Source organism: Pan troglodytes, chromosome 8 (assembly GCF_028858775.2).
Source record: "Pan troglodytes isolate AG18354 chromosome 8, NHGRI_mPanTro3-v2.0_pri, whole genome shotgun sequence".
Classification (NCBI taxonomy): domain Eukaryota; kingdom Metazoa; phylum Chordata; class Mammalia; order Primates; family Hominidae; genus Pan; species Pan troglodytes.
The window spans coordinates 114841343-114866885 of NC_072406.2; the positions used below are offsets into that span (position 1 = coordinate 114841343).

The window sequence follows — 25543 nt, forward strand, 5'->3', positions numbered from 1 at the left end:
TTCAAACTCCTGAGCTCAAGGGATCTACCTGCCTCAGCCTCCCAAAGGGCTAGGATTATAAGCATGAGCCACCACACCTGGCTATTTTACCAACATTGATCAAGCTCTGGTTGAGCCTTGTACAGGATATTATAGGCTTTAAAAGAAGAAGAAGAAAGACCTGGTATGCTGTACAAAAAACTGCAAACCAGGCACGCAGATGTAAGTGTTACAAGAATCCAGAAGCAGCAGCAAGGAGACGGGGCTAGGAGTTTGTAAGCAGGGAACTGTATCTGTAATATGTAAATGAAGTTACTGGGCATCTCTTCAATGGTCAGTGTGAGTGGAATGTGTGGGAAAATGTAGTGGTGAGAGGTGAGATAAAGAGAAGTAGACAGCGACGAAGTCACAGAGAGGACCGTGTTGGGAAGTTTGGACTCTCTATTCTGTAGGTAGATGAAGTATTTAAAAGAAGAGGCCATGATATAGTAATATTTGGTTTAATGTGGTATGGTTGTAGTGTGTGGCGGAAATTTGAGAGGAAGAATTGTCAACTTGCAGGGCAGCAGGGAAGCCATTTGTATTTAGCTAGAAGAACATGGATTGAAGCAATGGATGATGGATTTCAGAGCAATTTGTGAAGTAGAACCAGAATTTTGTCCGTCGAACTTGGGGTGACGAAGCACTATGCCTCAGATTAAGGTACTATCTTCTAGGGAATTCAAACGGACCTAAGCTGCTATTTGGGCAGTTGAGACCAAGAGAGGCATCCTGGTAATAGTGCTGTGCTTCAAGACAAAAGACATTAAAATATTTTTACATTGCAATTGTTTTCCTCTTCAGGAGCGCCTGGTTACCTTTCAGGAATAATTTATTTTCCAACACCCTTGAGAAACATTAAACCTTTTTTCTTTTTTTGATGTGGAAAACTAGTACTTCCGCCACACTCAAGATGGCTACATCAGAAATAGACTTTTCCATCCACCTGGGTGGCCCCGCCCCCTTATGAAGCTGCTTTCGCCACTCTCTGAGGGTTGGGACGAATTTTACACTTCTTCGCAGCATTCAAGATGGTCCGGCTTCCTCCTACTTTTTATTGGCTGCATCGCTTCGTCTTCAGGGGAAGGCGGGACTTATATTTGATCGACAGCTAGATTGATCAATGGACAAAGGGCAAAGGCCAATGAAGCGCTGGAACTGGAGAGTCTCTCGCGTGTCTGGGAGGGTGTTTTGCGCGGGGCGGGGTGGAGCAGAGCCGGAAGCGGGAGGGGAGCGTCAAACAGGAAAAGAAGGGAAGAAGGAAGAAGAGGGTAGAGGAGGAGAGGGAGGTGGCGGCGCCGTGGCGGAGGAGCAGGAGCAGGAGGGGGATGGAGAGGAGAAGGCTCCTGGGTGGCATGGCGCTCCTGCTCCTCCAGGCGCTGCCCAGCCCCCTGTCAGCCAGGGCTGAACCCCCGCAGGTAAGGGGGAGGGGGCGTCTGGGCCATGTTGGGTCCTGGGGGTCGTCGAGGCCTGGCTGGAGGGGTCTGAAGGAGTGTTGTTGCCAAGAGTTGAGGGGTCCCGAGAGGGGCGTCTATGCCTGGCGTGGACAGGATCTAAAGGGGCGTCGGTATTTAGCTGAGGGACACCTGTGACAGTTTTGGTGTCAAGGAGGTGGCAGAGGCATGATGCCAAGCGAGTGAAGGGCGTTTGAGACGGCAGGTTGGTTAGGTGGGCTGGGGTGACTGTGGCTGGATAGCGGTGCCAAGCTGAGGATGTGGGCCTTATTCGTGTCCCTCTGTGGAGCAGGTGTCCCAGGCAGTAATGCAGTATGTACGTCTGTGTGTGTAGGGGTACACAGGCTATTGAGTTGGCCTGTGAGGGAGGGGATCCTGAGGATATTTCTTTCAGGATGGACTGGGGAAAGTTCCGAGGGCATCTTAGTACGTTTAAAAAAAAAATTACTATGTTCCTGGGAGAGACTTGGCCCCATTTTAAAATCTGTAAGCCATGGCGCACTTGGTTGGAGGGAGGACTCTCAGAAGGCAGGTGGGATGAAACAGAGTGGAACCCCTCAGGAGGAGGAGCACACTTGAGCTGTAACAAGCTCTTGCTGTTAGGCTGGCTGGCCTGGGAGAGCAAGTCACGGATGCTGATCTGAGCCAGCTCAGGGCTTTTGACCAGAGGGTGGTTCTGATGCCAATATGGGCAGCAAATGGAGCACCCTAGCTTTTCTTGCTGGGTGGCTTGCTCTTTATCCAGGCAGAGAAGCTTGCTTGTGCTGATTCCAGCTCCAGCTGGCATTTCGAAACCCTAATGGGAGCGTTACTCCTGGTGCCAAGTTGGGTGGGGTGCAGTGGGGGCAATCACCCCTCCTTCCTTGCATTTGGCAAAGCTTTATTATTCTTTTTTCTTCACTTTCTGTTCTTTTCCCCGTTTTTTCAGAAAGGCATACACACATAGACGCATAGCGTAGTGGCAAAGTCTATACAACTTAGCGCTTGAACTTGTGTTGTGAACAAGAGCAGAAACTGAGTGCCAGCAAAAATACTTATCTTTTCCCTAGGAGTTTTAGGGCTGCCTTTTCACAAATACATCTTGTTTTGCCCATTATCCTCTATTTTAAAATACTGATTAAAAAATAAGTTGAAATTCACATGACAAAAACCATTTTAAAGTGAACAATTCAGTGGCATTTAGTACACTTACAATGTTGTGCAACTACCACCTCTATCTAGTTCCAAAACATTTTCATCACCCCAATAGAAAACCTCGTCCCTACTAAGCAGTTACTCTCTGTCTCCCTTTTCCCCCAGCCCCTGGCAACCACCCGTCTGCTTTCAGTCTCTATGGATTTATCTATTCTGGATATTTTATATAAACGGGATCCTACAATATGTGGTCTTTGTGCCTGGCTCCTTTCACTTAGCGTAATGTTTATAAGGCCCATCCACATCGTAGCATGTACTAGTACTTCATTCCTGTTTATGACCAAGTAACATTCTGTTATCTGTAAACCACAATTTATTTATGCATTGAAGTGTCTAATTTTTCCTCAGGATATGTTTTGTGTATACTAGAAATACCATGTGAAAGGAATGTAGCTCATTTTCTAGCCCAGTGTATTCCCTTTTCGAGGTTGGGACCCTTCTGTTTTAGCCTTTGTTGGGGTTGTTTTTCCAGTGGAAATCATAAACTGGCAGAAGAAATATATATTTTTTGTTTACTAGAAAAGTTATAGCCCTCAGGACCGGTAAAGTTAAGTATAGGTATTGACAACAAAATATGGAATATAGTAAATACAGAATTTACTTTTCCTTTGCACATGTCTGTTTCTGTAAGTATCTTGAAAAGGCTGTCCCCAGTAACCAATAAATAACATCGGTAGAGGTTTGGTTTAGGAATGTCAGAGCCTTTGGAGATGGGCTGGTCAAAGATAGGAACTAGATCCACTTTTTCAGCAACGGGGATGATGGAAAGTGGAGGTTCCTACCAGGTCGTGGAGCCTGGGAGGTGTTGTGAACATGTGGAAGGGGATTGTTAATGTTATATTCTAATTGCAGTTTGCAAACCACAGGCTGCTTTCTTATATCTGTGGCACTTCTAATACTTAATTTTGGGGACAGGTGTCTTTTGTACTTTGTTCCATTTGGATGAATGCTATCACTGACCAACAGCTGTTACACGGTTACAATTCCTGCAGAGAAGGGAAAGTTTTCGTAATGAGCAGTGGCCCTCTTCCTAACCAGCCCCCACATACCCTCACTCCTGACGCTCCCTATACAATTCCATCCCCCACCTTATACTCCTGTCTCTTTCTGTCTGGGAGTACTAGATATCTATAGTGAGATTTCTGTTTTGAATTTTAACCTTCGGAATGCAAGTTACTATATAATTATTAACTCTGAATCCACCGCAATTTAGTCAGTGTATTTTTTTGGGTTTTTTTTGGGGGGTGGGGGAAGGGGTTGCTTGTACAAATCAGTAAGGAAAAAAAAATCCCAAGGCCATTTTGGCACAGGGCATACTTTAAGTACCCACTGTCCTTAATTCAACAATGAAGTCCAGCTAACTTTGAATTCAGGAGGACTTACTATACTCATTCTGTATCGAATAATGGTATTGGTACCTTATTGCATTTCTCCCACAAAATTGATCTACTTACAATACAATCTTTTTTTTTACATGCACAATCTTTTTTTTACATACACATTTACCATCAGAAATAAATGATACTAGGCAACTTGCTTTCCCTGTTACCAGCTCTGCACTGAAACAGCCATTTCTTGTTTATGCAGGCAGGCCCTGGAAAGTTCATCAGCTAGTTCATTCTGTGGTTAGGAACTTAGACTTAACTCTCCTACAGGTTATGACATTACAACTCACAGACGTGAATCCTTAAATCTATAAAGAATGAAAAAGGCTGGGCATGGTGGCTCACCCCTGTAATCCCAGCACTTTGGGAGGCCAAGGCAGGCAGATCACAAGGTCAGGAGATCAAGACCATTCTGGCCAACATGGTGAAACCCTGTCTCTACTAAAAATACAAAAATTAGCCAGGCATGGTGGCACACCTGTAGTCTCAGCTACTCGGGAGGCTGAGGCAGAAGAATCGCTTGAACGTGGGAGGTAGAGGTTGTGGTGAGCCAAGATCATGCCACTGCACTCTAGCCTGGTGACAGAGCGAGACTCTGTCTCAAAAAAAAAAAAAAAAAAAAAAAAGAATGAGAAAACAGTAGACGCTCCAAATAGTAAGGCTCCGACAGCCTTGGCGTTTGTTTCCTCCAGTTAAATTATCATTGAGATACATAGAGTTTCTTTTGGTTGTTTAGATTTAACCAGAATGTTTGTTTTTGTTGTTGTTGTTTTTGTTTTGTTTTTGAGACAGGATCTCACTCTGTTGCCCAGGCTGGAGTGCAGTGGTGTGATGTGATCTTGGATCACTGCAGCCTCGACCTCCCAGGCTCAAGTGAGCCTCCCACCTCAGCCTCCTACCTCAGCCTCCTGAGTAACTGGGACTACAGGTGCATGCCACCACGCCCTGCTAATTTTTGTATTTTTCTGTAGAGATGGGGTTTCGCCATGTTGCCCAGGCCGGTTGCGAACTCCTGGGCTCAAGCGATCTGCCCATCTCAGCCTCCCAGAGTGTTGGGATTACAGGCATGAGCCACTGTGCCCAGCCTAAACAGAATATTTGACTATGTTATTTAAAAGAAAGTTTTGGTAGAAATGTCTTTTTTTAATAGGGTAACTCAGCCAGTGGTTTAGGGACAAATCTCTAGAGATGCAGTCCTTACCTTTCCTTTGCCAGGCTTAAAACTTTGAGCTGGGCCGGGCATGGTGGCTCACACCTGTAATCCCAGCACTTTGGGAGGCCGAGGCAGGCGGATCACGAGATCAGGAGATTGAGACCATCCTGGCTGACACAGTGAAACCCCGTCTCTACTAAAAATACAAAAAATTAGCCGGGTATGGTGGTGGGCACCTGTAGTCCCAGCTACTCGGGAGGCTGAGGCAGGAGAATGGCGTGAACCTGGGAGGCAGAGCTTGCAGTGAGCCGAGGTCGTGCCACTGCACTCTCCAGCCTGGGCAACAGAGCGAGACTCTGTCTCAAAAAAAAAACAAACAAACAAACAAAAAAAAACTTTGAGCTGGATGGGTGCCTCAGTTCCTGCTATTTTTTCCCACCTCACCCTCAATGGTATACCCTTTGGTTCCCACCTTACCTTTACTCACCTCCATTCCCAGTTTTCAGTCTGGAAGCCCTACTCCATTCTCCTTTCTTACAAATGGTATTTCAATGCCATCACCATCATTCCTCCTTATACAATAGTGGGATTCGAGACTTCCAGATTCTAATCCCTTTTACCTCACCTTCTTAGTGCGTTTGATGTACCAAAGTGTAAAATCAGCACCTTGAGTTTCTGCAAACTCTTTCAGTGGAATTCAGTAGGCATCAAAGAATGGACATTTACTGAAATGTCTACTCTTTGCAGCAGGCTATTATTGCTAGGCCCTGGGAACCATCAAATGAGTATGGAATCCCTGTTCCCCAGGAGCTGGAAATCTTGTGGCAAGGACAGATAGCGCACACAGTGAATTGTAATCCAGAGGTTTTGCTGAAATGGAAGTACAAACAAAGGACTGTCAGCGCAACTGATTCTGCTAGGGCAAGAGGAAGATGGGGTGCTAAGAAGGACTTCATTAATGAAAAAGCATTTGTTCAGGACTTTAAAGGTTGATAAGGATGGGTAGAGTATGGACCAGGAAGGGGAAAAATGGATTCCAGTGTGGAAGAATGAAAATGGAGAGTGTGTTTGGAGGTGACATGTACTCTGTGGCAGAAGCTTTGTATGTGGATGTGTAGAGGAGTGTGGAAGTGGGGGAGGCTCGAAAGAGAGGCTGTTGTCACATGGTCAGGAGGCCTTTCATCCATTCATCTAAGGCTGCACCATCCAGTAGAACCTTCTGTGATGCTGGAAATGATCTCTCTCTGTGCCGTCCAATTCAGTAGCCACTTAGCCAGGTGGCTGCTGAGCATTTGAAATGTGGCTAGGATAACTGAGGAACTGAATTTTGAAACATATTTAATTTTGAAACATATTTGTTTATTTACATATTTTTATTTTTTAGAGACAGAATCTTGCTCTGTTGCCCATAGGGTTTCTGTTGCTGGAATGCAGTGGTGTAGTCGTAGCTCACTGCAGCTTTGAACTCCTGGGCTCAAGCGATCCTTCCGCCTCAGCCTCCCAAGGAGCTAGGATTGTTGGTGCATGCCACCACACCTGGCCCTATATTTAATTTTTTTTCTTTCTAATAAAAAAATTTTTTTTTAAGTAGAGATGGGTGTCTCACCATGTTGCCCAGGTGGGTCTAGAACTCCTTGGGCTCAAGTGATCCTTCCACCTTGGCCTCCCAAAGTGTTTGGATTACAGGCGTGAGCCACCATGCCTGGCCTAATTTTTGTTAATTAAAAAAATTTTTTTATAGAGCGGAAGTCTCACTATATTGCCCAGTCTGGTCTTGAACTCCTTGGCTCAAGTGATTTTCCTGCCTCAGCCTCCCAAAGTGCTGAGATTGCAGGCGTGAGCCACTGTTCCTGGCCCTCCATATTTATTTATTTATTTATTTATTTTTTGAGATGGAGTTTCATTCTTGTTGCCCAGACTGGAGTGCAATGGTGCAGTCTTGGCTCACTGCCACCTCTGACTCCCGGGTTCAAGGGATTCTCATGCCTCAGCCTCCCAAATAGCTGGGATTACAAGCACTGCCACCATGCCTGGGTAATTTTTTTTGTATTTTTTTTTGTAGATACGGGGTTTCACCATGTTGGCCAGGCTGGTCTCAAACTCCTGACCTCAGATGATCTGCCCGCCTTGGCCTCTCAAAGTGTTGGGATTACAGGCGTTAGCGACCACGCCTGGCTGCCCATATTTAATTTTTTATATCAACTTTATTGAGATATAATCAGGTCAGGCGCAGTGGTTCACACCTGTAATCCCAGCACTTTGGGAGGCCGAGGCGGGTGGATCATTTGAGGTCAGGAGTTCTAGACCAGCGTGGCCAACATGGTGAAACCTCACCTCTACCAAAAATAGAAAAATTAGCGTGCACCTGTAATCCCAGCTACTCAGGAGGCTGAGGCAGGAGAATCGCTTGAGCCCCATAGGCAGAGGTTGCAGCGAGCCTAGATCACGCCACTGCACTCCAGTCTGGGCGATAGAGTGAGACCCTGTCTCAAAAAAAGAAAAAAAAAACTTTATTGAGGTAATTTACATGCCAAAAAAATTCACCCTTTTAAAGTATACATAAATTGGTGTTTCAGTATAGTCACAGAATTTGTGACTATCAGTGCTAATTTTAGCATATTTTCTTTTTTTTTTCTTTTGAAACGGTGTCTTGCTCCGTCACCCAGGTTGGAGTGCAACCTCCGCCTCCAGAGTTCAAGCGCTTCTCCTGCCTCAGCCTCCTGAGTAGCTGGGACTACAGGTGCCCACCACCACACCCGGCTAATTTTTTGTATTTTTAGTACAGACGGGGTTTCACTGTGTTAGCCAGGATGGTCTCGATCTCCTGACCTCGTGATCCGCCCGCCTCAGCCTCCCAAAGTTCTAGAATTACAGGTGTGAGCCACCACGCCCGGCCCAATTTTAGCATATTTTCTTTACCCCAGAAAGAAACCCCATAGCCATTAGCAGTCACTTCCCTTCCTAGCCCCTTTTCTTCCATCCCTTAGTGACCACTGATCTACTTGCCATTCCTATGGATTTGCCTGTTCTAGACATTTCATATAAAGTGAATGGTACACTATGTGGTCTTTTGTGGCTTATTTCACTTACCATAAGGTTTTCCTTTCTTTTTTTGAGACAGAGTCTCACTCTGTCGCCCAGGCTGGAGTGCAGTGGTGTGATCTTGGCTCACTGCAACCTCTGCCTCCTGGGTTCAAGTGATTCTCCTGTCTCAGCCTCCTGAGTAGCTGGGACTACAGGTATGCACCACCATGCCTAGCTAACTTTTGTATTTTTTAGTAGAGATGGGGTTTTGCCATGTTGGCCAGGCTGTTCTCGAACTCCTGACCTCAGGCGATCTGCCCAACTTGGCCTCCCAAAGTGCTGAGATTACAGGTGTGTGCCACTGCGCCCAATCAAGGTTTTCTTTTTTCTTTTCTTTTTTTTTTTTTTGAGACACGATCTCCCTCTGTTGCCCAGGCTGAAGTGCAGTGGTGCAATCTCAGCTCACTGCAATCTCCACCTCAAGCAAACCTCGTATCTCAGCCCTCCTAGTAGCTGGAGCTACAGGTGCGCACCCACACCCAGTTAATTTTTGTATTTTTTGTAGAGATGGAGTTTCACCACGTTGGCCAGGCTGGTCTTGAACTCCTGGGCACAAGCGATCTGCTCGCCTTGGCCTCTCAAAGTGTTGGGATTACAGGTGTGAGCCACCACACCTGGCCAATGTGATATTTACTTAAAATAATTTAAACTAAATAGCTGTATGTAGATAGTGACTACATATTGGAGGATACTGATCTAACAACTTTCCAGAGTAGGGATTTGGTACAGTCAAACCTAGTGGTCATGTCATGAGCTCTGGGGTCAGACCACCTGAGTTCCAAATTTGATACTGTCCTTGAGCAAGTTACATAACCTCTTTGTGCCTCAGCTTCCTCATCTATAAAATGGGAATTGTACTAGTATGGGGTTGTCATGAGGTGAAAAGACATAATATATGTAAAGCTCTTGGAATATATTCAATGATTAATAAGTATAATAATAATTATCACCATTATTGCTATTGGCAGTCCTCAGAGTGTATTATGGTTTGTAAGTTAGTGTCAACTCCCAGACTAACTTCAGGAACTGAGATCTGGAGATTTTGCAAGTGACTTTCTTTATTCTGTTCTATGTCTGAATTTAGGTTTGGGGAGAATTTTGTCCTTCCAGAGGACATTAGTCACTGTCACAGCTTGGGAGTGCCACTGGTATCTAGTGAGTGGAGGCCAGGGATGCTGCTTAGCATCCTGGAATGCTCAGGACAGCCCCCCACGACAAAGACTTTTCCAGCCCAGAATGTCAATGGTGCCAAGGTGGAGAAATCCTGGCTTAGTGGGACCTGCTGTGGCCTTACCAGGTCCTGTTCATTATTGCAGAGCTTGGGGTCAGCCTTCTTGCAAGAACAACATAGCATTGTGAAGTGTATGAAATAACCTTGGACAGCGAGTTTTCGGTGGGACTTGAAGCTTTGATATGCCGAATCTCACTGCCTTTCAGGTTTGTTGATGTATGTGGTCAGTCAGCTCTGTCTTGTCAGCCAACATCAAACATTTTGAAAACACGTTTTTTTGATTTGTGATTCAGTAAGCAGGTGAGCCTCCCTTATTTACCCCATCTTGAACTTTCTTTCCTCTTGCTTTGATCTGCTCTGTGGTTTTATTTTAAGAACATGATTTGCTTTGCTCCCAGTGAAAGCCTGATGGTCAGTTATTTTCTGTGTCCTCCATAGTCCTGCAACCAATCTGAACTGAGTCATGTTCTTAGAACTTTTTCCTTTCCCCATTCCAAGTCCTGGCTCTACTCTGATTTTTGGCCTCAGGAATGTTGGTTTGCTCTCACGCACGCTTAGCCTGTGGAAATCATTAGGTGTTCTCAGGGTCTGTCACAAGAGAAGCTAAGTGTCCTGGACCTCAGGGTGGCTGTGTCTTGAGGAGAGTGCTCTTTTAAGGCCCCCAAGAGGCAGCTCATCTGTGGATGTTTGAGCCGTCGGGTCTTTGTTGTTGTCATGGGTATCTTGCATGGCTTTGGATTCAAAACTTCACCTGTCTTTTGAATGCCTGTCCACCCATACCCTTGAGAGGACCTCTTGCTTTCCTGCCATCAGCTATTAGGACTAACACTTGGGAGATCATCAGGTTCCAGGTGGTAGAATGGCTTGGGTTGGTTCCTTGCTCCTACTACCCCATTCATGGACACCGCTGGGGCCGCTGATCCCACTGTAACTGCACAGCCAGTAAGAGCAGCCACTGAGTGATGGATTATCCTGCCTCCGCCTCTCAAGTAGCTAGGACTACAGGCACACGCTACAGCAACAGAGGGTCTTGGTGGCTTCTCTCCTTGGTGGCATACAGTAGACAGGCTGAGGTCTGGTCTGTGGGCACCTCCCTTTTGAAACATCCTTTTCAGTTCCACTAGGTGGAGCAAAGTCTGGCCTGAAAACTGCATGCTATGTGGAAACCACAAAGAAACACAAGTAAATCCAGAACATTGCAACCTGGGAGGTCAAGAAGGGGGAAACAAATCCCATCCTATTGAATTTTAAGGCTTGTTGATACAATTCTGAGCTTTCCTGATCTGGGGATTAAGTAGGTCATCCTCTCAGACTTGTAGATCACCCGTCTTGCATGGTCTGGGTTTTTGGGATATGCTTGCTTACTCAGTTACATTCCCATAGCTCTGATTTATTTACTTTTGGTTTTCTCCTTTCCACACTTTCTTCTGTGGGAAATCAGAGGAGTTGTTTTTCTTCTGCTCCTGGTGCTGTCGTCTTCACAGTGCCAAAGCTAAGTTTTGATTCAAGATCTCAGGTGTTTAAAATAATTTAACTTAAACATTTTTGGAAGAGGTAAAAATAAATGTAAGATGTTACAAGAATATCTGTGGCTTGGAAGGGTGGGTCCTAGAATGGAGAGTTACAAAAACATGTCTGTTTTGATTTTTAAATATCTAGCAAGACAAATGTTATGTTGTAACACTTTTATTACACATTCTTTCAGATCAGAGGCATGCATTCATGGAGAAAATATTCGTATTTTTCAAAATTCTACATGTTACTTTTTGGTTTGCCATTTCCTATTTTCCTCATTTAAAATTCCACCTGGCAGTTTCATCAAACACAGAAACAACAAGGGAAAAAACCACAGCTTAGTTTATTGATCAGATTTAAATATTTTTCTCTCTTAGTAGTTCATTTGGGAGAAGAAATTACTATTTGGCTTTCTACACCAGGATGTTGGAATATTGTAACTCTTTGGAACTTAAATGCAGAATTGAATAGTGTGAGTTCATCCTGCTTACTCCTTTCTTTTTCTCTGGATAATTTGTCTTTAAGTTTTGCAAATCCCTTTGCTACATTTGGGAGGGGGTAAGGAGCATAAAACCTACCCCAGTATGATTTGGCACTATGGCTGACTTTCCATTTTTCTTCCTTAGAGCTGATTGCTGCTTTTCTTTGAGCTTTAAAATACCTTTCACCTTTTTTTTGGAGATGAAGTCTTGCTCTGTTGCCCAAGCTGGAGTGCAGCGGTGCGATCTCAGCTCACTGCAACCTCCGCCTCCCAGGTTCAAGTGATTCTCCTGCCTCAGCCTCCCGAGTGGCTGGGACTACAGGCATGTGCCACCATGCCTGGCTAATTTTTGTATTTTAGTAGAGATGGGGTTTCACTATGTTGGCCAGGCTGGTCTCGAACTCCTGACGTAATCCACCTGCCTTGACCTCCCAAAGTGCTGGGCTTACAGGCATGAGACACTGCGGCAGGCCCCTTTTTACATTTTTTGTTTTTGTTTTTTAGCGTCAGGGTCTCGCTATGCTGCCCAGGCTGGAGTACAGTGGCACAATCATAGCTCACTGCAGCTTCGAACTCCTGGGCTAAAGCGATTCTCCTGCCTCTGCCTCCCAAGTAGCTAGGACTACAGGCACACACTACAGTGTCCAGCTAATTTTCTTTTATTTATTTATTTATTTATTTTTTGAGATGGAATCTTGGTCTGTCACCCAGCTTTAAAATACCTTTCACCTTTTTTTTTGAGATGAAGTCTCGCTCTGTCGCCCAGGGTGGAGTGCATTGGCACGACCTTGGCTCACTGCAACCTCCGCCTCCTGGGTTCAAGCCATTCTCCTGCCTCAGCCTCCCCAGTAGTTGGGATTACAGGTGCGCACCACCATGCCCAGCTAATTTTTGTATTTTAACTAGAGACGGGTTTCACCATGTTGGCCAGGCTGGTCTTGAACTCCTGACCTTGTGATCCACCTGCCTCAGCTTCCCAAAGTGCTGGGATTACAGGTGTGAGCCACCGCACCTGGCCTTGTTTTATTTTTTGTAGAGGTAGGGTCTTGCTATGTTGCCCAGGTTGGAGTACAGTGGTGATTCACAGGCATAGTCATAGTGCACGGCAGCTTTGAATCCCTGGCCTCAAGTGTTCCTTCTGCCTTAGCCTCCTGAGTAGCTAGGACTATTACTTTTTATTTGAGATGGAGTTTTGCTCCATTGCCCAGGCTGGAGTGCAGTGGTACAATCTTGGCTTACTGCAACCTCCGCCTCCTGGGTACAAGTGATTCTCCTGCCTCAGCTCCCTGAGTAGCTGGGATTACAGGCACACACTACTATGCCTGGCTAATTTTTGTATTTTTATTAGAGATCGGGATTTCACCATGTTGGCCAGGCTGGTCTTGAACTCCTGAGCTCAAGTGATCTGCCCGTCTTGGCCTCCCAGAGTGCTGGGATTACAGGTGTGAGCCACTATGCCCAGCCTACATTCTTTTTAAATGACACAAAAACAACACATGCTCATAACAATGTTAAATAATAGATTTTAAAATGTTGGCCGGGCGTGGTGGCTCATGCCTGTAATTCCAGCACTTTGGGAGGCCAAGGCAGGTGGATCACGAGGTCAGGAGATCGAGACCATCCTGGCTAACATGGTGAAACCCCGTATCTAGTAAAAATACAAAAAATTAGCCGGGCGTGGTGGTGGGTGCCTGTAGTCCCAGCTACTCGGGAGGCTGAGGCAGGAGAATGGCATGAACCCGGGAGGCAGAGCTTGCAGCGAGCCAAGATGGCCTATGGCTCAGGCTAGAGTGCAGTGGCTAGATATAGACGACCATATATCTATATATAGTCTATATATAGAGAACCATAACATTGTTTGGTACGGGTAGGGTTCTTTATTTGTTTTAAAAACAAAAATGTGGCCATGCGTGGTGGCTCATGCCTGTAATCCCAGCACTTTGGGAGGCCAAGGCGGGTGGATCACGAGGTCAGGAGTTCGAGACCAGCCTGGCCAACATGTGAAACCTCGTCTCTACTAAAAGTACAAAAATTAGCCAGGCATGGTGGCACATGGCTGTAGTCCTAGCTACTGAAGAGGCTGAGGCAGGAGAATCACTTGAACCCGGGAAGCAGAGGTTGCAGTGAGCCAAGATCGTGCCTCCACACTCCAGCCTGGGTGACAGAGCAAGACTCTGTCTCAGGGGGGTGGTGGGGGGAAGGGATCATTTGTAATGTAGCATTTCACAAGATGCATTTTTTTTAAACCTTAATATACTGTGGACTAATTTCCATATTGTAGATACTCCTCTGATTTCTTAAAATACCTGTACTCTGTTGCTTTATACCGTGATTTATTTAAACACTTCTCCATTGTTAATGGAGTTTTTGCCATTTCACACAGTGCTACGTTGAACATTGTTGTACTTATTTCTTTTTGCAATGGTGCTAGATTCCTAAAAGTGGAACTGAGGATTGTGTGGTTATAGGGTATGCACATTTAAAGGCTGGAGTAGGTAGTGCCACGTTGTTCTCCGGTATGGTTGTATCAGTTTACATTCGCATCAATAGGATCTGCAGGCCGGGTCCACTGGCTCACGCCTGTAATCCCAGTACTTTGGGAGACTGAGGTGGGCAGATCGCTTGAGCCCAGGAGTTCGAGACCAGCCTGGGCAACAGAGCGAGTCTCTGTATCTTTGAGACAGAGTCTCGATCTGTTGCCCAGGCTGGAGTGCAGTGGCATAATCTCAACTCACTGCAGTCTCTGCCTCCTGGGTTTAAACAATTCTCAGGCCTCAGCCCCATGAGTAGCTGGGATTACCAACGTTTGCCACCACACCTAGCTAATTTTTTTGTATTTTTAATAGAGACAAGGTTTTGCCATGTTGGTCAGGCTGGTCTCAAACTCCTGTCCTCAATGATCCATCCATCTTAGCCTCCCAAAGTGCTGGGATTACAGATGTGAGCCACCACGCCCAGCCCAATTTTTAAATTTTTTATAGAGACAGGGTCTTGCTATGTTCCCCAGGCTGGTCTTGAATTCCTGGCCTCAAGTGCTTCTGCCTCAGCATCCCAAGTAGCTGGGATTACAGGCACAAGTCACCGCACCCAGCGATACTATTATTCTTGTTTGCACATCATCGTGCCCTTGAGTGAGAAGAGTGATGGGGTCACCGCCAAGGCGGATGGGCGCTGTTTGTCAAGTATGGGGGTCGTCACCCATCTTGACCACAGGGCTAGACCACATGTGGCTCTGTCTGCTCTCGTACACAGTACTGTGCTGCAGTGAGGGGGATCCTTGACTTCTGTCCCCAACCTCCATTTGGCACTTCCTGTTCTCAGGGGAAGATGGTTTCTGAGCCCTTTTTTTTTTTTTTTTTTGATACAAGCTCTCCCTGTGTCACCCAGGCTGGAGTGCAGTGGCACGATCATAGTTCATGGCAGCCTGATCTCCTGAGTTCTAGCGATCATCCCACCTCAGCCTCCTTAGTAGCTGGGACTATAGGCGTGCACCATTATGCCCAGCTAATATTTGTATTTTTAGTACAGACTGGGTTTCACCATGTTGACCAAGCTGGTCTTGAACTCCTGACCTCCAGTGATCCTCCTGCCTCGGCCTCCCAAAGTGCTGGGATTACAGCATGAGCCACTGTACCTGCCCTCCCCCCGCTTTTTTTTTTTTTTTTTTGAGACAGAGTCTCACTCTGTCACCCAGGCTGAAGTGCAATGGCACGATCTCGGCTCACTGTAACCTCCGCCTCCCAGGTTCAGGCAATTCCCCTGCCTCAGCCTCCTGAGTAGCTGGGACTACAGGCGCCCGCTACCACGCCTGGCTAATTTTTGTATTTTTAGTAGAGACGGGGTTTCCCCATGTTGGCCAGACTGGTCTCGAACTCCTCACCTCATGTGATCCACCCGCCTCGGCCTCCCAAAGTACTGGGATTACAGGCGTGAGCCACCATGTGCAGCCCTTTTTTTTTTTAGTAACAGTTTTATTAAGATCTAATTCACAGACCATAACATTCACCATTTTCAAGGGTATAATTAAGTGGTTTTTAATATATCCACAAGGTGAGCCACCATCACCGCTATCTTAATTTTAGACTATTTTCATCACTCCAAAAAGAAGCCTTATAGCCATTAACATTCATTCCCCTTATTTTCTTCCCTCCAGTCCCTGGCAACCACTAATCTACTTCCTGTTTTTATGGATTTATCTATTCTGGACATTTCATATGAATGGAACCATACACCATGTGGTCTTTTATGACTGGTTTTCTTTACTTAGCATGTTTTCAAGGTTCATCCATGTTGTAGCACGTATCAATACTTCATACCTTTTTATGGTCAATTAATGTAGGTCCAGCCCTATGGGGCTTAGCGGGTGTTCTCCCTGTGTGCGGAGACGAGAGATTGTAATAAATAAAGACACAAGACAAAGAGATAAAGAGAAAGCAGCTGGGCCTGGGGGACCACTACCATCAAGATGCAGAGACCGGTAGTGGCCCCGAGCAGCTGGGCTTGCTGAGATTTATTGCATACAAGACAAGGGGGCAGGGTAAGGAGGGTCAGTCTTCTAAGTGGTTGACAAGGTGAAGCAGGTCACGTGCTTACAGGATAGGGGGCCCTTCCTTTTAGGTAGCCAGAGCAGAGAGAGAAGGCAGCATACGTCAGCGTTTTCTTCTCTGCACTTACAAAGAAAAGATCAAAGACTTTAAGACTTTCACTATTTCTTCTACCGCTATCTACTACGAACTTCAAAGAGGAACCAGGAGTACAGGAGGAGCATGAAAGTGGACAAGGAGCGTGACCACTGAAGCACAGCACCGCAGGGAGGGGTTTAGGACTCCGGATGACTGTGGGCAGGCCTGGATAATATCCAGCCTTCCACAAGAAGCTGGTGGAGCAGAGTGTTCCCTGACTCCTCCAAGGAAAGGAGACTCCCTTTCGCGGTCTGCTAAGTAACGGGTGCCTTCCCAGACACTGGCGTTACCGCTTGACCAAGGAGCCCTCAAGTGGCCCTTATGCGGGCGTGACAGAAGGCTCACCTCTTGCCTTCTAGGTCACTTCTCACAATGTCCCTTCAGCACCTGACCCTATACCTGCCGGTTATTCCTAGGTTATTTATATTAGTAATGCAACAAAAAGTAACATTAAAAGCTAATGATTAATAATGTTTATAATAATGATTGATAATTGTCCATGATCATCTCTGTATCTAATTTGTATTATGACTATTCTTATTCTGTTTTCTTTATTATGCTGAAACAGTTTATGCCTTCAGTCTCTTGCCTTGGCACCTGGGTACTCTTTGGCCTACAAATTAATACTCCATTTTATAGATATACTCCATTTTATTTATTCATCAATTGATGAACTTTTGAGCTGTTTCCAGTTTGGGACTATTATGAATAATGCTGCTGTGAACGTTGGTGTACAAGTTTTTTTGTTTGTTTGTTGTAGAGATGGGGGTCTTACTATATTGCCCAGGCTGGGGAGTAAGCTATTCACAGGCAAGATCATAGCTCACTACAGCCTCCAACTCCCAGGCTCAAGTGAATCCTCCTGCCTCAGCCTCCTGAGTAGCTGCAACTACAGGCACATGCCACTCTGCCTGGCTTGATGTACAAGTTTTTATGTGGACTTGTTTTTAATTATCTTGGGTATATACCTAGTAGTGGAATTGCTGGGTTATTTGGTAATGCTATGTTTAACTTTTTGAGAGACTTCCAGACTTTTCTGAAGCAGCTGCACCATTTTACACCCCCACCAGCAATGTATGAGAGTTCCAATTTCTCCAACACTTGTTATGGTCTGCCTTTTTAATTACAGCCATGCTAGTGGGTGTGAAGTAGTTTCTCGCTGTGATTTTGATTTGCATTTCCCTAATGACTAGTAATATCAAATTTTTTTCCTGTTCTTATTGGCCATTTGTGTATCTTCCTTGGAGAAATTTCTATTCAATCCTTTGTCCATTTACCCTTATCTAACTCGGGGGCCAGAGCTCTTCCCAGTGAGTGATGCCCAGGGTGAGATTTTCTTTTAAACTGGGCTCGGTCAGGGCTCTGGCATTTCCAGACCTGGCTATGTTCCCGCCTAGTCTTGTGACCCTGGGCCACTTAACCTCTCTGAGCCTTCCTTGTTTCTTTCTTTCTTTCTTTCCTTCTTTCTTTCTCTCTCTCTCTTTCTTTCTTTCTTTCTTTCTTTCTTTCTTTCTTTCTTTCTTTCTTTCTTTCTTTCTTTCTTTCTTTCTTCTTTCTTTCTTTCTTTTTTTTTGAGGTGGAGTTTTGCTCTTGTAGCCCAGGCTGGAGTGCAATGGCACGATCTTGGCTCAACTCAACCTCCGCCTCCCGGGTTCAAGCGATTCTCTTGCCTCAGCCTTCCGAGTAGCTGGGATTACGGGCATGCACCACCACGCCCTGCTAATTTTGTATTGTTAGTAGAGACGGGGTTTCTCTATGTTGGTCAGGCTAGTCTCGAACTCCTGAGCTCAGGTGATCGCCTGCCTCAGCCTCCAAAAGTGCTGGGATTACAGGCGTGAGCCACCGCGCCTGGCCGAGTCTTCCTTATTTCTATCAGCATTGCCCAGAGACTGCTCTGAGGCCAGCCATTCTGTGATAAGAGGCCCATGTGGTCAGAGAAGGCTCCCCGCTCGTCTGGGGAGTCTTAGTGCATATGCTTACAGTTCAGCTTCTGAACAGTCACACAGTTAGGACATCTATATGAATCTTTTATCCAATATATAAATTGCAAATGTTTTCTCCCATTCTGTTTTGCCCCCACTTTTTTTTGAGATGGAGTCTCTGTCATCTGGGCTGGAGTGCAGTGGCACAATCTCAGCTCATTGCAACCTCTGCCTCCCGAGTTCAAGTGATTCTCCTTCCTCAGCTTCCTTAGTAGCTGGGAATACAAGTGTGTGCCACCACACCTGGCTAATTTTTTTTTATTTTTTAATTTTTTGTGTTTTTTGGTAGAGACAGGGTTTCACCATGTTGGCCAGGCTGTTTTTTTTTTTTTCTTTCTTTTCTTTTCTTTTTTTTGAGACGGAGTCTCACTCTGCTGCCCAGGCTGGAGTGCAGTGGCGCGATCTTGGCTCACTGCAGCCTCTACCTCCTGGGTTCCAGTGATTCTCCTGCCTCAGCCTCTCGAGTAGCTGGGATTACAGGCACCTACCACCATGCCTGGCTAATTTTTGTATTTTTAGTAGAGATGGGGTTTTCCTGTGTTGACCAGGCTGGTCTGGAACTCCTGACCTCAGGCAATCTGCCTGCCTCGGCCTCCCAAAGTGCTGGGATTACAGGCGTGAGCCACTACACTCAGCCTTAAATTTTTTTATGTTTAATTTTTTCTTTTTTTGAGACGGAGTTTCACTCTTGTTGCCCAGGCTGGAGTGCAATGGTACAATCTTGGCTCATTGCAACCTCCGCCTCCCAGGTTCAAGTGAGTCTCCTGCCTCAGCCTTCTGAGTAGCTGGGATTACAGGCACCTTCCACCACGCCCAGCTAATTTTTTGTATTTTTAGTGGAGACAGGGTTTAACTGTGTTAGCCAGGATGGTCTCAATTTCCTGATCTTGTGATACACCCACCTCGGCCTAATTTTTTGTATTTTTAGTAGAGACGGGGTTTCACCATGTTGGCCAGGCTTGTCTCGAACTCCAGATTTCAGGTGATCCACCCACCTCGGCCTCTGAAAGTGCTGGGATTATAAGTGTGAGCCACTGCGCCAGGCCTTTAATGTTTAATTTTTTAGGGACAGTGTCTTGCTGTTGCCCAGGCTGGAGTGCAGTGGCGTGATCACAGCTCACTGTAGCCTCAAACTCCTGAGCTCAAGCAATCCCCCTACCTTAACCTCTGCAGTAGCTGGGACTGCAAGTGTGTGCCACCACATCTAGCTAATTTTTAAAACAATTTTTTTATAGAGGCGGAGTCTCCCTATGTTGCTTACGTTGGTCTAGAACTCCTGGCCTCAAGCATTCTTCCCACCTCAGCTTCCCAAAGTGCTAAGATTACAGACAGGAGCCGCTACAGCTGGCCATCTTTTAGTGGTCGCACCACTCCAGCCTGGGTGACCCTGTCTCAAAAAATGAAGAAGTAAAAATAAATAAAAAATGAATCTCTGAAAGATAACAATGTTCCTCAACATTAGTCATCCCATAGCATACCCAGAAAACTTGACAATAATCCCTTAATGTTGTAGGATAGGATCTTGCACTTGAGAATTTAAATAAGATCTAAGAATAAAAATATTACTACAAAATTCAGCTAATTATGACAGTTCTTCAGTTTTCTTAAGTAATTAGCCCTCAGGAAGTTCCTCTACTTGAAAAAATGTTACTCCCAACAGTACCCTCAATCCCATGAGAATCAAAAGTGCTCTTCCAATCCCAGCATTCTCAGTCTTACTTGAACAGGTCTAGTAGTGGCGTTTTAACCATAACCTTTCTTCCACTCTGCAAAACTTGGTCTTTCATTTTCTTTGACACACATCCATTTCCAACCTTTGCTTAGTGGATAAAGTGAAAGATTAACTTAACGACTTTTGCCCTCAATTTTTAGTGAAGAGAGAATTTTGGGGAAAATCCTACTCTTATCTGAGATTGCATAAATGTTCAGAGAAACGTGGAAAAATGAAGAGACCCTGCCAGCGTATCTTCTCCTCTTCCAGCTCTTCGGGGATGCAAGCTGTTGGTCCCTATCCTGTGTTTGGCTGACTATGCCTACCCTTCCGGTACAGTACTGGGGGTTTCAGGGCAGGTGAGCAAGGCTGCTGAGGGAGAAATGGAACATAGAATTTAGAGACTGAGGCTGGGTGCAGTGGCTCACGCTTGTAATCCCAGTGCTTTGGGTGGCCAAGGTGGAAGGATCACTTGAGCCCAGGAGTTTGAGACCAGCCTGGGCAAGATGGTCAAACCCTGTCTCTACAAAAATACAAAAATTAGCTGGGTGGTGTGGCTCATGCCTGTTGTCCCAGCTACTTCGGAAGCTGAGGTGGGAGGATCACTTGAGACCGGGAGGCAGAGGCTGCAGTGAGCTGAGATCATCGCACCATTGCACTCCAGCCTGGGTGACAGAGTGAAACTTTTGTCTCAAAAAAAAAAAAAAAAAAAGAATTTGGAGACTGAAAGACACTGGAGAGATAACGATACTGTGAACAGATGTTCAGTTAGAGAGTCTGTGCTGCTCAAAATATAGGAGATTTGGGGTTGAGCAGACTCAACTGTGTGACTGTTCCGAGGCTTAACCGTAAGCTTATACATTGTGACTCCACAAACGAGATGGTAGACTTTGATTACATGGGCCTCTTATCACAGAAATGGCTGGCCTGGGAGGGGTCTCTGTGCACTGCTGATAGAAGTAAGGAAGGCTCAGAGAGATTAAGTCATTCGCCCAGAGTAATGAGACTAGGTGCTAGCATGGCCAGGTCTGGAATGCAAGAGACCTGGAACAATTTAGTTTAAAGGAAAGTCTCCCCCTGGGCATTCTTCACTGGAGTCCCATGGGAAGACCTCTGTCCCTTCAGCCAGAAACCCTTAGTCCAATCCAAGGTCACTTTACATTTTCAGACCTCCAGTATATTCATCTGGGAAGTAGGGATAGCAATATCCTGTTACCAGCTGTATTCCAGCTGATAGAAGGAGCAGCTAAAATGGATGGGTAAGTTGTTTATCAACCTTGAATTCTGATTTTGTTGAATTTTCTTTCTGTTTTTTTGAGACAGAGTCTCGCTCTGTCATCCAGGCTGGAGTGCAGTGGCGCGATCTCGACTCACTGCAACCTCCGCCTCCCAGATTCCAGCAATTCTCATGCCTCAGCCTCCCAAGTAGCTGGGACTATAGGTGCGCGCCACCACGCCCGGCTAATTTTCGTATTTTTGGTAAAGACATGGTTTCACCATGTTGGCGAGGTTGGTCTCAAACTCCTGACCTCAGGTGATCCGCCTGCCTCGGCCTCCCAAAATGCTGAGATTACAGGTGTGAGCCACCACGCCCGGCCTTCTCTGTATTTTCTTGAAGTTTGCTGAGCTTCCTTAAAACCCTGAGTTCTCTGCAAGAAGAAGGATGATGACTTATGGTGCCTCTCACTGGTGAGGTCCACCTTTTCTGCAATTTTGAGCACAGTCCAAGGCCTTGGAAAAGCTTTGTTTCTTGAGTCTCTCAAAGAAGAACAACAACATTAGCTTTTCTGGGAGGGCCAATGGCTGTGCTGTGATGGGGCATGGATGCTTTCTCAGAGGTACTTTCCCCCTAAGCTTTAGGCACGTCTGACCATTTCTTCTGCTTTGGTCCAGTGCTTTCCTCATGATTTAGACTCTGGATGAAGGTGTTTTTGAAGTAGGTTTACTTGCTGCTGTCATCCTGTGTCACCTCACTCTCTGTGGCCTGGAAGTGCAGGGTTTCAGGCCTGGCTGTGGGCGGGCGTTATATGACAAAGGGTTCAGCGTCCCCTGCATCTGGTATGATGCCCTCTCTGGTTTCACCACCTTTAGTCATCATTTTACTTGGGGTGTGGACATATTTGTTCCAGGAGCTTCCCCATCCTCTACAACTTATTGGAGGGATAAATTGTCCTAATGTTTTCTTCTGGTGTTTTTAACCATGAAATCTTAGACCTGGAGTAGATTTGGTTACCAAATAGCCTAAGGAGAGAGGACATAATATTTGATTTATGTAAGATCCAGGAAATGAGGAAAGGCACAGTGCCATGAGCTGTGCTTCCAGCCAGACCTTATTAACTTTCACAATTCTTTATGCAAAAGAGACAACTTCCAGGTGTTGCTAATGGAGGTATCTCATGACCTAGAGACAAAACCAGGAGCAGCTTCCTTCTATTTCTCCAAATCCAAAAACGATTACTAGGGAGTTAGACCATGGCCCAGCTCTGCTTTGAGAAAGGGAATTTTGCTTTTGAGATGATTGAAGTGCTTTAAATTCCTCAGCTGAGAAATGAGAGATGTACAGATAATGAGACACACGGAGGCTTTGCCGCATCAGACTTCATGAGCTTGGAGAACATGCAGGTGCTCTTCTGACCTCTTAGCTGTTCGTCAGGTTTCTATGACCAGGCAGGTGTTACCAGCACTAATGTTTAGGGATTCAGCTATATTTTAGCTTCATTTTTATGATCCTTTTTTTTTCCAGACAGGATCTTGCTCTGTCACTCAGGCTGGAGTGCAGTGGTGTGATCACAGCTCACTGCAGCCTCAACCTCCCTGGACACTCAGTTGATCCTCCTACCTCACCCTCCCCAGCAACTGGGACTACAGTCATGTGCCATCACGCCCGACTAATTTTTGTATTTTTTTTGTGGAGATGGAGTTTTGCCATGTTGCCAGACTGGTCTCGAACTCCTGGGCTCAAGTGATCCACCCTCCTTGGCCTCCCAAAGTGCTGGCATTACAGGCATGTGCCACCACACCCAGCCAGGATCCTCTCTTTAGTCACGTCTTTATCTCTTCATTCATGTGACGATCTTTTCTTGAGGGCCTGCTTTGTGCAAGGCATTGTGCTTGGTCCTGTGAGGGATATGGAAGTGAACGTTTCACATCTTACCCCTAAGTTGCTTACTTTAGAGGAGAAGGTAGGGCTGAGAAGAAATATCTAAAACATAAAGTGTGAAATGGCTTTGTTGAGTTTATGAGTTGCATGTAAGAAGTGAGTGGATTTTCCTATAAAAGCACAACCAAGATGATTGCTTTCTGGACAGTGAGAATGCTTAGAGCACCCAGAACTGCTTCTAAGGACTCAGAGAGAGTTGAGATGTCTGTCATAAAATGACCTTGCTGTTAGCCTTTTTCTTGGGTCAGCCACCATTGTACCCACATTCCCACTTAACATAGACCATGTCTCTCTTTATCTCACCCAAAGTTTAAATAACAGTGAAAGATGAAATCAGATTGGTGGAGACCTGGAAGCTTAATTTTCCTAATGGTTCTCTTTCCAAATTACATCTGGCCGAGGCAGGAGGATCACTTGAACCTAGGAGTTCGAGACCAGCCTTGGCAACATAGGAAGACCCTGCCTCTATAAAGATTAAAAAAAATTAGCTGGGGCCAGGTGCAGTGGCTCACATCTGTAATCCCAGCACTTTGGGAGGCCGAGGCAGGCGGATCACCTCAGGTCGGGAGTTTGAGACCAGCCTGACCAACATGGAAAAACCCCATCTCTACTAAAAATACAAAAATTAGCTGGGCATGGTGCGCATGCCTGTAATCTCAGCTACTCAGGAGGCCGAGGTAGGAGAATTTCTTGAACCCGGGAGGCGGAGGTTGCAGTTAGCCGAGATCGCGCCATTGCACTCCAGCCTGGGCAACAAGAGCGAAACTCTGTCTCAAAAAAAAAAGGAAAAAAAATAAGTTGGGCATTGTGGTAAACGCCTGTAGTCTCAGCTACTTGGGAGGCTGAGGTGGGAGGATTGCTTGTGCCTGCGAGGTTGGAGGCTACAGTGAGCCATGATCGCACCACTGCAGTCCAGCTTGGGTGACAGAGCAAGATCCTGTCTCAAAAACAAAAAGCCGGCCTGGCCAACATGGTGAAACCATGTCTCTATTGAAAATACAAAAATTAGCTGGGCATGGTAGCACGAGCCTGTAGTCCTAGCTACTTGGGAGGCTGAGCAGGAGAATTGCTTGAACTCAGGAGGCGGAGGTTGCAGTGAACCGAGATTGCGCCTCTGCACTCCAGCCTGAGCGACAGAGAGAGACTCTGTCTCAAAAAAAAAAGCAAAAAACAAATTACATCTGAGTGTGTTTCATGTAGTTGGTGTGATCTACATCCCTCCTTTTGTTCTTATTCCGATCTTTGGTTTGGAGAGCAATTGTGAGGAGGCATGAAATGTATCTGGAGACAGCTATGAGCTGCAGCCTGCTGATTTTCATGTAATTCTTGGCTACTTGCCAGTATGGTTGGGGTTAAACTGTTTCCAGGGTAGGAAAAACACGAACCTAGCATTTTGATATGAAAACAAACAAGGCTGCTTTGTACTTGATGAAGCTCAAGTTGCAGATCCAGTGAGAGCCCATTAACTATTGGTGAAGGCCCACTGACAGTGTTGAGTTTCAGAGACCCCTGCACATTCTGGAGATAGCAGCGAATTGTTGTGCAGCCTACGAAAGTAATAAATATTTCTGCAGTGATTGTCAACAACAAAATGATTTTCTTGTTTGGGGGGTGGGGAGGCAAGAGGCAGAAACCTTAGGAAGCTATTGCAAACCAGTTTCAGCTTCTGCTACTTTTATTTCTTTCCGTTTAAAGCTGGGTGCAGTGGCACATGCCTGTAGTCCCAGTTACTCAGGAGCCTGAGGTGGGAGGCTCACTTGAGCCCAGGATTTTGAGGCTGCAGTGTATTATGATGGCCCCTGTAAATAGCCACTGCACCCCAGCCAGGGCAACATAATGAGACCCTGTCTCTCAAAAAAAATAAAAGACTGAGGCTGCACCAATGACATGGGGTGGAGTCAGGAACCTAGGACTCTTTCTGGCCCACTTTGGAGACCGAGAGCAGGATTCTGTGAGGTTGAGGTCAATGACTGGGAAAGCCCCAAAGTTCTCATCTGTATCTTCCTTCCACCTCCCCCAACCTCTGCAATAAAACAAAATCAACTCCAAGATTGACCATATTTTAGTAGTAAATATCAAACAAGCAAAATGAGGGCCTAAAATACTCCACTAAAATAGAAATTCCTATATTTGATATTCATGCTGCTACTGTAATCATCAGAAAGAAAAACTGTGCTGGTCAAAGATACTCACTCATTAGATGTGTACATGTGTAGGGCCTTGACATTCTACCCCCAACTAATCTTTGCGTCATCTTTTTCTGCCTTTGGACGTATGCCCCATGCGTCCTTGTTTCTATACTTTTATTCATGCTCTGCTCTGCGTAGTGTGCTCATTTTATCTACTGAAACCCTACGTATTATTTCAGTATCCATCTCTTTGGGGTTTTTTAGTTTGTTTGCTTTTTGAGACGAATTCTTGCTCTGTTGCCCAGGCTGACATGCATTGGCATGATCTCGGCTCACTGCAACCTCCGCCTCCTGGGTTCAAGCG

The 25543-nt window shown here is 45.7% G+C and overlaps 1 protein-coding gene across 2 annotated transcripts in view; it reads left to right on the forward strand.

The window, feature by feature from the left end:
• Positions 1-1218: 1218 nt before the first annotated feature.
• The window catches only part of WBP1L (WW domain binding protein 1 like), a 75202-nt gene continuing 50877 nt past the window's right edge, over positions 1219-25543 (forward strand). Inside the window, exon 1 of one of the 2 annotated variants that reach the window (XM_016919256.4) lies at positions 1219-1436. In XM_016919256.4, coding sequence (XP_016774745.3) covers positions 1347-1436 — 90 coding nt within the window. In that variant the 5' untranslated portion in view covers positions 1219-1346. Of the gene's footprint in view, positions 1437-20029; positions 20224-25543 lie in introns of those variants that run through there. The other variant, XM_016919255.4, reaches the window with a different exon arrangement.